This window comes from Triticum aestivum, chromosome 7D (assembly GCF_018294505.1).
Source record: "Triticum aestivum cultivar Chinese Spring chromosome 7D, IWGSC CS RefSeq v2.1, whole genome shotgun sequence".
NCBI classification, from domain to species: Eukaryota; Viridiplantae; Streptophyta; class Magnoliopsida; order Poales; family Poaceae; genus Triticum; species Triticum aestivum.
Window position 1 is genome coordinate 560,625,939 of NC_057814.1, and position 13,155 is coordinate 560,639,093.

Genomic DNA, 13,155 nt, shown 5'->3' on the forward strand with positions numbered 1-13,155 from the left:
GATAAATTAAGCTCAGGAAAATGCTAAGATGTGTGACAAGTGATGACAACTGACCACAATAAAAAAATTGTTCACGCAAGCATAAACACTGAATATGTTAACTGACACCACCTCATAGACTGCAGTACAAGTACAACCAACTAAAACATAAATAGTGCAGCTAAAAGGTTGAGATGGTGAGTACTAAGCATTCATTCAACACGACCTCGATTCTCCTCTACTGAAATGCCCATTGGTTCTCCCTGCGGATCTTCTCCTCCTCCTCTGGCAAGTAGTCATTCTTGATGTTGAAGAAATTACGGATCTCCTCTGGAATTTTGCCACGAATCATGTCGGCAACAGTCTGGCAAGTCAGGTCCAACAACCCCTCGATCTTGAGGTAACTTGCAGCATGAGAGGGGGCAAAAAGAACCATAGTGTCGTGGAATTGTCACGGCAGATGTCCTCGTGCTAGGACTTAGTCGTGGAGCCATCGCAGCTAGGAAGCTTAAAGGGGTTAAACGGGACAAGGAACACGAGGGTTATACTGGTTCGGCCCCTTACGGTGAAGGTAAAAGCCTACGTCCAGTTGAGGTGGTATTGATTAGGGTTTCGATGACCAGGGAGCTTAATTGCTATGCCTGGCTCTCGACGAGATCTCACTTGTCCTTAAACCGCCGCTGGGTCGCCCCTTTATATAGAGAGGTTGACGCCCAGCGGCTCTCAGAGTCCCGGCCGGCTCATAAGAGTGTCCGGCTCGGACTCTCAACTATTCTTGCCTTACACTACAAGTTCTACCATAATGGCGGTTATCACTACGGGCCTTAAGCCATCTCCGGGTCTTAGGCCCATCATTGACCCACCGTCTTCAAGCTTGGTACTGGGCTTCACGTGATGACCATTATGAGTAACCCGGCCCCTCCTGGCGGGTGACTCTAAGGGTTATATCCTCAACATTAGGCCCCAGATTGATTTGAACCGGTTCATGTCAATCTTCAATTCTTTTGAGAGAGAAAAATCTTCCGGCTTATGGTCGTGTGAAAGTTATAACCCGCCGTGACGTCATCTTTTGGATTCCTGGTAACCCTCCATGACATCATCTTCCATTAAGTCCATTTTTTACTCCACCATATCCGGAACGGATCTTATCTTTTAATTGCCGTCCTGAAAATCGAGGCGTTTTTATGGCGAGATAACCACGCCGTGGCCTCCTCGTTTCTCGCGCCCACTTATGAGCCTCATCTTATAAATAGCCCGGCCCATAAGCCTCTGGCCACTCGTCGCCTCCATCTTCTTCCTCCTCTCGCCACTGTGCTGCCGCCCGAGCTCCGCCGCCGCCGCCGCGGGTTTCTTCGTCTTCACCAACTCAGGCCGCTGCATCAACCTGACGTGACCAGAGAAACGCGACGAACCCCGCCGTAACTCCGCACCTGTAAGTCCCTGCTCCTCTCCATCGTAGATCCGCATTAGGGTCCCACTGTTCTTCGCTGTTCTTCGCTGTTCTTCACAAGTTCCCTGTAGTTCGGCCACTATGGTCATGTTTTGATCCAAGAGTAGCACAGATCTCCTGCGGTAGTTGTTGTTCATCCATTTTTCCACTAGTAGATCCCCTTTGTTTGAAATAAGATCCCACTCTGAATCCATGAACTTCTTCTGCGTCAGTTCTAGGTCTAGAAAATTTTCTCTTTAGCCAACCGTTTAGATCCAAAATAATTACTGCGATCTGGGAAACTTGTTTTCACCACACTTAGTGAAAAATTGCATCTGCTGAGTTATGGCGGCTTACATTTCCGGCTCAAAGAAGCCATGCGCCGTAAATTTTCCGGCTCATTTATGATAAAGCTGTAGACAATTTGAATTACTCACGATACCTTCAGCGGCTTAGATAACCCGATGCACTTAACCATATGTCATTAGGCCCCTCTCATAAGCCGCCATTGAGTATTAAACTGTAGACGTCTGCCGGCTTATAATTAAACCGGACATTTTCCTTTTGTCATAGGCTTCATCTTTCACAATGCCTCCCAAAGCTCCCAAGGCACCCATCACATGCAACTGGATGAGGTCCAACGTCACCGACGACACCTTAGCTGATTTCGTAAAAATGGGTTACTTGCCCAAGAAAGAGATCATGTCTTATCGTGCCCCTGACCCGTCGGAGGAGAGACCTCAACCCAGAGATGGTGAGGTGGTTATATTTGCTGATCACATGAGCCGGGGCTTCGCACCGCCTGGCTCAAAATTCTTTAGGGATGTTCTGAACTTCTTTGATCTGCGGCCACAAGACATAGGACCTAATTCCGTGTCAAATATATGCAACTTCCAAGTATTCTGCGAAGTCTATCTTGGAGAAGAGCCCAGCCTACTGCTTTTTAGGGAGCTGTTCTATCTAAACCGCCAGAACGAGTGCGCCAATGGGCCGAGCTTGGAACTTGGTGGAATCTCCATTCAACGACGGAGAGATTGCCTTTTTCCTTACGCTGAGCCGCCAAGCCACCCGAAGGACTGGAACCAGACGTGGTTCTACTGCCAAGACACTTCTCCGGCTGACGAGAGCCCTCTGCCCGGCTTTCGTGCCGCACGTCTGGAGCCAAGTCACCCCCTGCCGGATAAGCTAACTCAAGCCGAGCGTCAACCTCTGATCCCCATCATCAACAGAATTAAAGCTCTCCTGGGAAATGGCCTCAACGGCATTGATCTGGTCCGGGTCTGGATCTCCTGGCGGGTGATCCCTTTGAGCCGCCGCCCCGGCTTAATGTGTGCTTACACGGGCCGGAAGGATGACCCTCTGCGGCACAGTCCCAATGATCTTCCTGAGGATGTTGTGGACGACATGACCAAGTCTCTCCTGAATGAGAGCTTAGCCGACTGTGGGAGAACCGGCCTGCCCCCTTCTGCCAAGCTAACCCGGCTCCGGCGGTAAGCCACTGACCTGAACACCTTGGTTTTCCTTTGAATAGTTTCCATCTGAACTTTAAGAAATCTTTGTTGTATGTTTCAGGCTAATGACAAGTTCTGGAAGGTCAAATATGACCATGAGGCGGCCAAAAAAGCCAAGAAAGCTAAGAAAGCCGCCAGGAGAGCCGCCCCTCGCAAGAAGGGAAGCAGGCCTACTGCCTCAGAGCTGCTTCAGCTAAGTGATAGCTCCGAGTCAGAGGTAACCCTTGATTCCTCAGGCTCTTATCCTGCTTTTCATCTGTTTTTAACTATCTCACTGACTTGATTATTCGCAGGATGATACCGGAGCAAGTAACCCGGTGATTGAAGAGGTAACGACACTTTCCTCCGACTCGGAGCCCTTGCCAAGGCTGAAAGTCTGAAGAGTAACCCGGAAAGTAAGATTTTCACATCCTTTAGCTTATCAAGATCCTCAATTTCTTTTGAAGCAACAGATTCATGAGAGCCGGTGGCACACCCGGACCAGCAAGGATGCAGACCTCTCCACCGGCTTACCTGAAGCATCAAGGAAGAGCCGGACTGAGGTTATCTCCAACTTATATCCTTTTCACCCTTTGGCGGGCGTTATTCGTCAACCGCTCAATTCTTCTGATTCAAATTATCAGGAAACTTCACCTTCCTCTGGTGATTCTATGCAATCGAACCTGCCGGCTTTCAAGACCGCCCCCGGGTAACAATGATCATCTTATGTTGTACTTATCTTTACTCATGCTTCTGTACTAACCTTTTGTCCTTTCGGTGCCCGGGCAAAGCTCAGCAAGAGGGCGAAGAAGAATAAACCGGTCGAAGAGCCGGTCGTGACTGAGCCGGAGGTTTCAGCTCAAGAGCCGCCAGCTGCCTCTGCTCCTGAAGCCACCGCTCCAACCGCCGAGCCAATCACCGAGACTTCAGCTAACCCGGAGATCTCCAGCCCAGCTCAGCCGGCCGATGACCCGGACGTGGTAATCACCCGGACGGAATTTGTCGAGCCGGGGAGACCCACTGCGCTGGCTAAGTGCTCTGCCAAGGAAGAGCTGCTAGAGCGCCGCAGGGCCAAGCTGGACATCACCAACTATGCTAACTTGAGCATTGGAGAGATCATCTCCGGCTACGTCAATCAGGTGCACAACAGCCGGGACCTGGAGATTGACATGGTGAAGCAGATACAGCAGAAGTCTGAGGTACCACTCTAGTGCTTACTGCATAGTCATCTTTACCATACTAGCCCCCAAGTCTACTACTTATGATAGAATATGTTGTAGACTTAACTTCCGGCTTACTTCCATGAACCGGTAATTTATAGATAGAAACTTTCGACATGCATTAGCCCCCAAGTGCCAAGTGTCTTTGCTTGGAAAGTGCTTGGGACTTTAAAATTGCATAATAATTATTCATACTATAACCCGGAAATTGTACAGGCTGCTTGCAAGAAACTTGAGGCTGATATCTCTGAGGTGAAGAACCGCCTGAAGACTCAGGAAACTGAGACCCGGAAGGCCAACGCCAAATTTGAATCCAGTATTGCTGCTCAAGAGAAGCTGAAGAAGAAGTTTGAAGCTGAAAGGAAGACTTGGGCCGAAGAGAAGGCTGCTCTGGTAAGCCGGGCCGAACAGGCGGAGAAGGCTCTGACGGAGAGAACCGCCGAACTCTCTGGCTTAAAGCGCCATGTGTCACAGATGGTCGCCGCAATCTTCGGTAAGTCATTCTGCAGACTTTCAACAAGTTTATATTCTCTATGTCTCATAATTCCCATCATTGCTAGCGGCTTACCTGACGTTGCAAAACAGGTCCCAGAAGCGCCAACCTCAACAAAAATGTATTGACCAAGCTGAAGGCCGTGTACACTTTGGTGGAACAACTTTACACCGGGTCACAGCGCGCCTTGGCCGTTGTGGCCCTGTCCAATGAGGTTTCGACTCACCTGGCGGACGTACTTCGCCGGCTTGCCGTTCTTCCTCAACGTTTCCAAGAGCTGCGACGGGCTTCTGCAAGAGCCGGAGCCATAGCTGCTCTGAGCCGGGCCAAGGCTTTCCTTCCAGAGCTAGACCCGGCTGACATCGCACTTGGATATCCCAGCTTGAAGGAAGACGGCACCCCCTTCGACCAAAAAGACTTTGCCGCCTGCGTGAAGATCGTACGCCCGGTGGCCACCCAGATTGGGAATGACACCGACCTTACCAAGTACCAGCCGGGCTATGACCCAGAGAATCAGAGGATCCCCACTCCGCGTTATGAAGCCGTCAGCTTGGTCCCGCCGACTCGTAAGCACACCTTTGCCCCAGAAATTGACCCGGCCGGGTTAATTGACGAGGAGGCTCAATTTGAAGCTTTGAGCGGCATTGACTGGAAATCGTCAACCTTCCAGGTCATGGGATCAGCCGGAGGAGCGGAGAGGGATGAGCCGGAAGCTTCAACCCGGCAAGCATCTTGACTCTTTAGGCAGCCCATGATAATGCTTGTTAAACAATGCTTCACCCTTTTGGACTCGGGGAGTCTTGTAATAGAGTAGGACCAACATTTTAACTTTGTCGTGCCATCGTGCACGTGTTGAATGCTTAACTCCATTGAAGTTGCTTCCTTATATTTCTCCGGGTCATAATTGATCATTTATTTTCCTTAAGCTCGAATAGCTGTATTAAACCATCCTGCATAGAAAACAAGTCGCAAGTCTCTGGGCGGCTTACCGCACTGAGAATCATAAACCATATATATATAACCCGGAATATGAACAAAGTCACCAAAGACTGGCCCTCAATTATATTTTTGATGTAACCATAACGGCATGCTTACGAGCCTTCGAACACAGTTCCGGCTTATATAACCCGAATGATGAGGCGAAGATCTCAATTCCGGTTTACCAGCGTCAAGAATACTTACTGCATGTTTATCAACATTGTGAATCAAAAGTAAGCCGGCAAAAGAAAAGTCGCCCTTGCACACTGTTGATGTGACCAACAGAACTTGTTGTAAGTCAAAAGATCCAAAACTTAGGGGCTTCCGGTTCGAATACGACCAGAGAACCGTCCCAAAGGGGTTAAGATAAGATTCGAATGCGATCATATAGCCCCCAGTGGCTTTGGCGATGCCGATCAAGAGGGTACCGACAGCTATGTTCTCTTTGGTTCGAATACGACCCATGTTTGAACAGGAAGCCCCCAAATGACCTTAAGAGTTGTTTAACGATGCTGATTCGAATACGATCCACGTCGGTTCCCAAAGGGGGTTGAGCTATGATTCAAATATGATCAAAGAAAACTCCCCAATGAGCTCGGCACTTTGCCAATCAAGTGGGTATCGACAGCTATGTTCTCTTTGGTTCGAATACGACCTATGTTTGAACAGGAAGCCCCCAGGTGACTATATTGTTGAACGGCAAGATTCGAATACGATCATAAGCCGGATCCACCTCCAAGTTACCATGTGACCTTGTAATGGAAACAACACATTTACCTTTGGAGGAGAAAAAAGGACAGAGGTCTTGCTTTATTGCTTATCATAATATATACATGGCTATAGAAATATGTACATTATGAGAGCCGACGGCTCAAGTGTAATAAGGCCGAAGTTGAGCTATGTTCCACGGACGACGGGTCTCTTCCTCCGACTTACGTGAATCTTTATGCTCCCGAACGTCAATAAGGTAGTATGACCCGTTGTGTAAGTTCTTGCTGACCACAAAGGGCCCTTCCCAAGGCGGGGATAGCTTGTGCGCATCTGTTTGATCCTGGATGAGCCGGAGCACCAGGTCACCTTCTTGAAAGACCCGGGACTTAACCCGGCGACTGTGATAACGGCACAGGTCTTGTTGGTAAATCGCTGAACGAGCTGTTGCCACGTCATGCTGTTCGTCCAACAAGTCAAGAGCATTTTGGCGCGCCTGTTCATTATCCGCCTCAACATAAGCCGCCACTCGAGGCGAGTCATGACGGATGTCACTGGGGAGGACTGCTTCCGCTCCATAAACCATGAAGAAGGGCGTGTAACCCGTAGACCTGTTAGGAGTAGTATTGATGCTCCATAACACGGAGGGTAGCTCCTCCACCCAACAACCCGGCGTCCGTTGCAAAGGGACCAAAAGCCGAGGCTTGATGCCTTTCAGAATCTCCTGATTAGCTCTCTCCGCTTGACCATTGGATTGAGGGTGAGCCACTGATGAAACATCAAGTCGAATATGCTCTCGTTGACAAAACTCCTCCATGGCGCCTTTAGACAGATTGGTACCATTGTCGGTTATAATGCTGTGTGGAAAGCCAAAGCGAAATATCACCGTCTTCATGAACTGAACCGCCGTGGCTGCGTCACACTTGCTAACTGGCTCTGCTTCAACCCACTTTGTGAATTTGTCAACTGCCACCAAGAGGTGGGTCTTCTTATCCTTGGACCTTTTAAAAGGCCCAACCATATCAAGCCCCCAGACCGCAAATGGCCAAGTGATTGGTATCATCCTCAGCTCCTGAGCCGGCACATGAGCCCGTCGTGAGAACCTTTGGCAACCATCACATTTACTGACCAAGTCCTTCACATCAGCATGAGCCATCAGCCAATAAAAACCATGACGAAAAGCTTTGGCCACAAGGGATTTTGAGCCGGCATGATGGCCACAATCCTCTTCGTGAATCTCACGCAAGATTTCTTGACCCTCCTCAGGGGAAACACAACGCTGGAATGCTCCCGTAACACTGCGGCGATGCAACTCACCACTGATAACAACCATTGACTTAGACCGCCGGGTTATTTGTCTGGCCAAAGTTTCATCCTCAGGCAAATCTCCCCGGGTCATGTAAGCCAAGTATGGCACTGTCCAGTCCGGGGTGATGTGGAGAGCCGCCACCAACTGTGCCTCCGGGTCAGGGACAGCCAAATCTTCCTCTGTAGGTACCTTAACAGAAGGGTTATGCAAGATGTCTAGGAAAGTATTAGGTGGCACCGGTTTTCGCTGAGAGCCCAGCCGACTTAATGCATCAGCCACCTCGTTCTTCCTGCGATCGATGTGCTCTACTTGGTAACCCTGAAAGTGTCCAGCAATGGCATCAACTTCACGGTGATAAGCCGCCATGAGAGGGTCCTTGGAATCCCACTTGCCTGATACTTGTTGAGCCACTAAGTCTGAGTCGCCGAAGCACCTTACCCGGCTCAAGCTCATCTCCTTAGCCATCCGAAGACCATGGAGCAAGGCCTCGTACTCAGCCGCATTGTTAGTGCAAGGAAACATCAACTGTAGCACATAATGAAACTTGTCACCTTTAGGGGAAGCCAATACAACTCCAGCCCCTGAGCCCTCCAATTGCCTGGACCCATCGAAGTGAATAGTCCAATATGTGTTATCCGGCCTTTCTTCGGGCACTTGTAGCTCTGTCCAATCATTGATGAAATCCACCAAAGCTTGAGATTTAACAACAGTACGTGGTACATATTTCAGACCATGAGGCCCAAGCTCTATAGCCCACTTAGCCACTCTCCCTGTGGCTTCTCTGTTTTGGATGATATCTCCAAGGGGAGCAGAACTAACCACCGTAATGGGGTGACCCTGAAAATAGTGCTTAAGCTTCCGGCTTGCCATGAACACACCATAAACAAGCTTCTGCCAATGCGGATACCGCTGTTTGGACTCGATGAGCACCTCACTGACGTAATAAACCGGCCGCTAAACCGGATATTCCTTACCCTCTTCCTTGCGCTCCACCACCACAGCCACACTGACGGCTCGTGTGTTAGCAGCTACATACAGTAATAAGGGCTCTTTGTCAACCGGAGAAGCAAGGACTGGGGGCTCCGCCAGCTGTCTCTTCAAATCCTCAAAAGCAGTATTAGCAGCATCATTCCAGACAAAGTCATCAGTTTTCTTCATCAACTGGTATAGTGGCATGGCCTTCTCACCCAAATGGCTTATAAACCGGCTTAAAGCAGCGATACGACCCGCCAGGCGCTCGACGTCGTTTATACACGCCGGCTTAGCCAGAGAGGTGATTGCCTTAATCTTCTCCGGGTTAGCTTCAATGCTTCTATTAGAAACCAAGAAACCCAAGAGCTTGCCCGCAGGAACACCAAAAACACACTTGGTCGGGTTATGCATCATCTTGTAGACCCGGAGATTATCAAAGGTTTCCCTCAGATCATCTATAAAGGTTTCCTTCTCCCTGGACTTAACCACAATATCATCCACATAGGCATGAACATTGCGCCCAATCTGGTTATGAAGACAGTTCTGCACGCAACGCTGATAAGTCGCCTGTGCACTCTTGAGTCCAAAAGGCATAGACACATAACAGAAGGCTCCAAAGAGAGTGATGAACGCCATCTTCTCCTGGTCCTTAACTGCCATGTTAATCTGATGGTATCCAGAATATGCATCCAAGAAACTTAAACGCTCACAACCCGCCGTAGCATCAATGATTTGATCAATACGGGGAAGGGCAAAAGGATCAGCCGGACATGCCTTGTTTAAGTCCGTGTAGTCCACACACATCTGCCAGGTGCTATTCTTCTTGAGCATGAGCACCGAGTTAGTTAACCACTCTGGGTGAAAGACTTCAACAATAAACCCGGCCGCCAAGAGCCGGGCCACCTCCTCACCAATGGCTTTCCGCCTCTCTTCATTAAACCATCGAAGGAATTGCCTGACCGGCTTAAATTTCGGATCAACATTGAGAGTGTGCTCAGCGAGTTCTCTAGGTACACCTGGCATGTCAGAAGGTTTCCATGCAAATATGTCCCTGTTCTCACGGATGAACTCGATGAGCACGCTTTCCTATTTCGGATCCAAATTGGCACTGATACTGAACTACTGAGACGAGTCACCTGGAACGAAATCAACAAGTTTAGTCTCATCAGCTGACTTAAATTTCATTGCCGGCTCATGTTCCGTGGTCGGCTTTTTCAGAGATGTCATATCTGTTGGGTCAACATTATCCTTGTAAAACTTCAGCTCCTCCGTTGCACAAACAGATTCTGCATAAGCCGCGTCACCTTCCTCACACTCCAAGGCTACCTTTCGGCTACCATGAACCGTAATGGTCCCATTGTGACCCGGAATCTTGAGCTGTAGGTATACGTAACACGGCCGTGCCATGAACTTGGCGTAAGCCGGCTGTCCAAATATGGCATGATACGGACTTCTTATCTTGACCACCTCAAAGTTCAACTTTTCCACCCTGTAATTGTACTCATCTCCAAAGGCCACTTCCATTCGATGTTACCAACTGGATAAGCCGACTTACCAGGCACCACACCATGGAAAACAGTATTGGACTGGCTGAGGTTCTTATCAATCAACCCCATACGATGGAAGGTCTCATAATAGAGGATGTTGATGCTGCTGCCTCCGTCCATGAGCACCTTAGTGAACTTATATCCTCCCACCTGAGGAGCCACCACCAGGGCCAAGTGACCCAGGTTGTCAACCCGGGGAGGGTGATCCTCCCTATTCCACACAATAGGCTGCTCAGACCATCTTAAATAACGTGGAACCGCCGGCTCAACAGCATTCACATCCCTCTTTTGAAGCTTCTGATCTCGCTTACACAGACTGGTGGTAAATACGTGATACTGTCCACCGTTAAGCTGCTTTGGATTGGTCTGATAACCCCCCTGCTGCTGTTGATGACCCTGGCCAGACTGCTGATTAAAGCCCCCTGGACCGTTCTGAGGATTAGGATTTGAGCCGCCGCCCGGGCCATGAAAACCGCCAGCGCCTGAGCCGCCGCCCGGGCCATTGTTGCCATTAAAGGCATTGGAATTCTTAAAGGCCTTCATGATTGCGCAATCCTTCCATAGATGAGTAGCTGGCTTCTCCCTAGAGCCATGCCTCGGACAAGGCTCGTTTAACAACTGCTCGAGCGTCGGGCCTGACCCGCTAGCTCGGGGAGGTGGCCTCCCTTTACGTCGCTGGTTGTTACCCTGTGAATTGGTATTGGCCACAAACTCCATACTGCCATCAGCCTTACGCTTGTTACCTCCTTGGTTTGCCGGGTTATGCTAAGGACCCTTGCCATTGCCGTTCTTCCTTCCCTTCCCTGTCCTTTCATCATCTAAAGCGGGGTCCTTGGTACTATCAGAATCGGCGTATTTGACGAGAGCCACCATCAGTGTACCCATATCATTGCAGTCGCGTTTGAGCCGCCCGAGTTTCATCTTCAGGGGCAGGAAGCGACAATTCTGCTCCAACATTAAGACTGCAGAGCCGGCATCCATCTTATCAGATGAATCTATTATCTCTTTGACCCGGCGAACCCAATGCGTCGTAGACTCACCCTCCTGCTGTTTACAGTTAGTCAAATCCACAATTGACATAGACTGCCTACAGGTATCTTTGAAGTTTTGGATGAACCGGGCTTTCAGCTCAGCCCAAGACCCGATGGAATTTGGTGGCAGCCCTTTCAACCAAGTGCGGGTAGTCCCATCTAACATCATGGTGAAGTACTTGGCCATCGCCGCTTCACTGACCTCCAACAATTCCATGGCCATCTCGTAACTCTCGATCTAGGATCCGGGTTGTAAATCAGCCGTGTAATTAGGCACCTTCCTAGGCCCTTTGAAGTCCTTGGGTAGACGTTCATTGCGGAGAGCTGGCACTAAACAAGGGACACCTCCAGTCCTCACAGGGATACCCACGTCGACGGAAGTCGTCGGATAAGCCGGGGGTGTCTGGTAAGCCGTCACCTGAGGCACTTGTTCCGCCTCTTGTCGTGCTCTGTCTTGGTCTGTTGCGTGAAAGGCTCCGTTATGAGCCGGGCCATGGCCAGGGGGCAAGTCATGGCGTCGGACATTACTTGAGCCGGTCGCTGAAACCATGTGTCTGCTATAACTCGGGCTTCGGCCTGGACGAGGGGTTGAATGGATCCTGTCCCGGCTGTAAGAGTATGCCTCTTGCTGCGCCAGAGCTGTCTGAAGGAGCTCCCTGACCCGGCGGGTTTCAACCGCCGTTGGAGAATCGCCATCAATTGGGAGAGCCGCCAGCCGTGCCGCCGCGGCGACCATGTTTTCCAGCGGGTTGGCATAATGACCCGGTGGTATTGGCACGTACTGAGGCGGGGCAGGGTTCACCCGGGGAGGCCCCATCACTTGGGGTTGAATTGGTGTCCCAGCTCTGGGTACTATGATCTCCGGCGGGTTACTAGACCCTGCACCTGGCGTGTTGAAGAGGTTTCGAGGATCGTAGACCGGAGGGAGTCAAGACTGGGCCTTTTGATGCCTCCTTCTCATGACCTCATTGGACGCGTTCTGATCCATCGTGAGCCGGAAGGACTGCGCCTGAATCAACTGAGTCTGGGCGTCGAGAGCCGCCCTCTCCGCAGCCATCCTGATCCCTTCCGCCGCCACATCCTCCTTGGCTTTCACTAGATCTAACTTTAACTGCTCCACCTCCGCGTCATGCTGAGCTTGATCCGCCGGGTCAACCGTGGCGGTCAACAGGGCCGTCATCTTGTCCGTGAGATCCATCAGCACCTGAGCCGGCGAGGGTACCGGATTTCCTGACCCAGCGGCAGGGTTCTGAACAGGCTGTGCACCGTCCATGAAGATTCCAACCCGGCTCGGCGGCTCAAAAGGGTCCGGAATACTGTCACCATCGGAACAACCCCTGAGCCTGCCATCTTGAAGTTGATACAATGAGTTTGACTCATCTGTAGACGACTCGCCGTCAGAGCCGGCGGTCGTCTCATCACCAGATGCAGACCCTGCAGAGAGTCCTTCATGAACACATCCCACAAAAGCATGCTTCAAGGCAGGTAGAGCCCGGGCGGGTCGTGCACGCTGAGCCGTCTCGATGAGACCGGCGCAGAGATCCGGCTCAGGGCCCGGCTCACCAATCTTGCCAATGAAGACATGAATTCCGCCGAAGGGGACCCGGTACCCATACTCAATTGAGCCGGCGTCGGGGCCCCAGTTTGCATCGTCAATGTAGAGCTTGCCGCAACGACTCTTGGTCATCCGGCCCACAACGTATCCCTTGAGCCCTTCGAAGCTGCCCTTCAAGAACTCAAATCCACCGTGCGCTGGCCCCACGGTGGGCGCCAACTGTCGTGGAATTGTCACGACAGATGTCCTCGTGCTAGGACTTAGTCGTCGAGCCATCGCAGCTAGGAAGCTTAAAGGGTTAAACGGGACAAGGAACACGAGGGTTATACTGGTTCGGCCCCTTACGGTGAAGGTAAAAGCCTACGTCCAGTTGAGGTGGTATTGATTAGGGTTTCGATGACCAGGGAGCTTAATTGCTATGCCTGGCTCTCGACGAGATCTCAC

At 50.7% G+C, this 13,155-nt stretch overlaps 1 protein-coding gene across 1 annotated transcript in view; it reads right to left on the bottom strand.

Moving 5' to 3' along the window:
* Positions 1 to 217: 217 nt before the first annotated feature.
* The window catches only part of LOC123166598 (SKP1-like protein 1), a 39,341-nt gene continuing 26,403 nt past the window's right edge, over positions 218 to 13,155 (bottom strand). The window contains exons 2-3 of the mRNA XM_044584409.1: positions 5,030 to 5,037; positions 218 to 383 (exon numbers count right to left, since the gene is read on the bottom strand). Of these exons, the coding sequence (XP_044440344.1) occupies positions 218 to 383; positions 5,030 to 5,037 (174 nt within the window). The remainder of the gene's footprint in view (positions 384 to 5,029; positions 5,038 to 13,155) is intronic.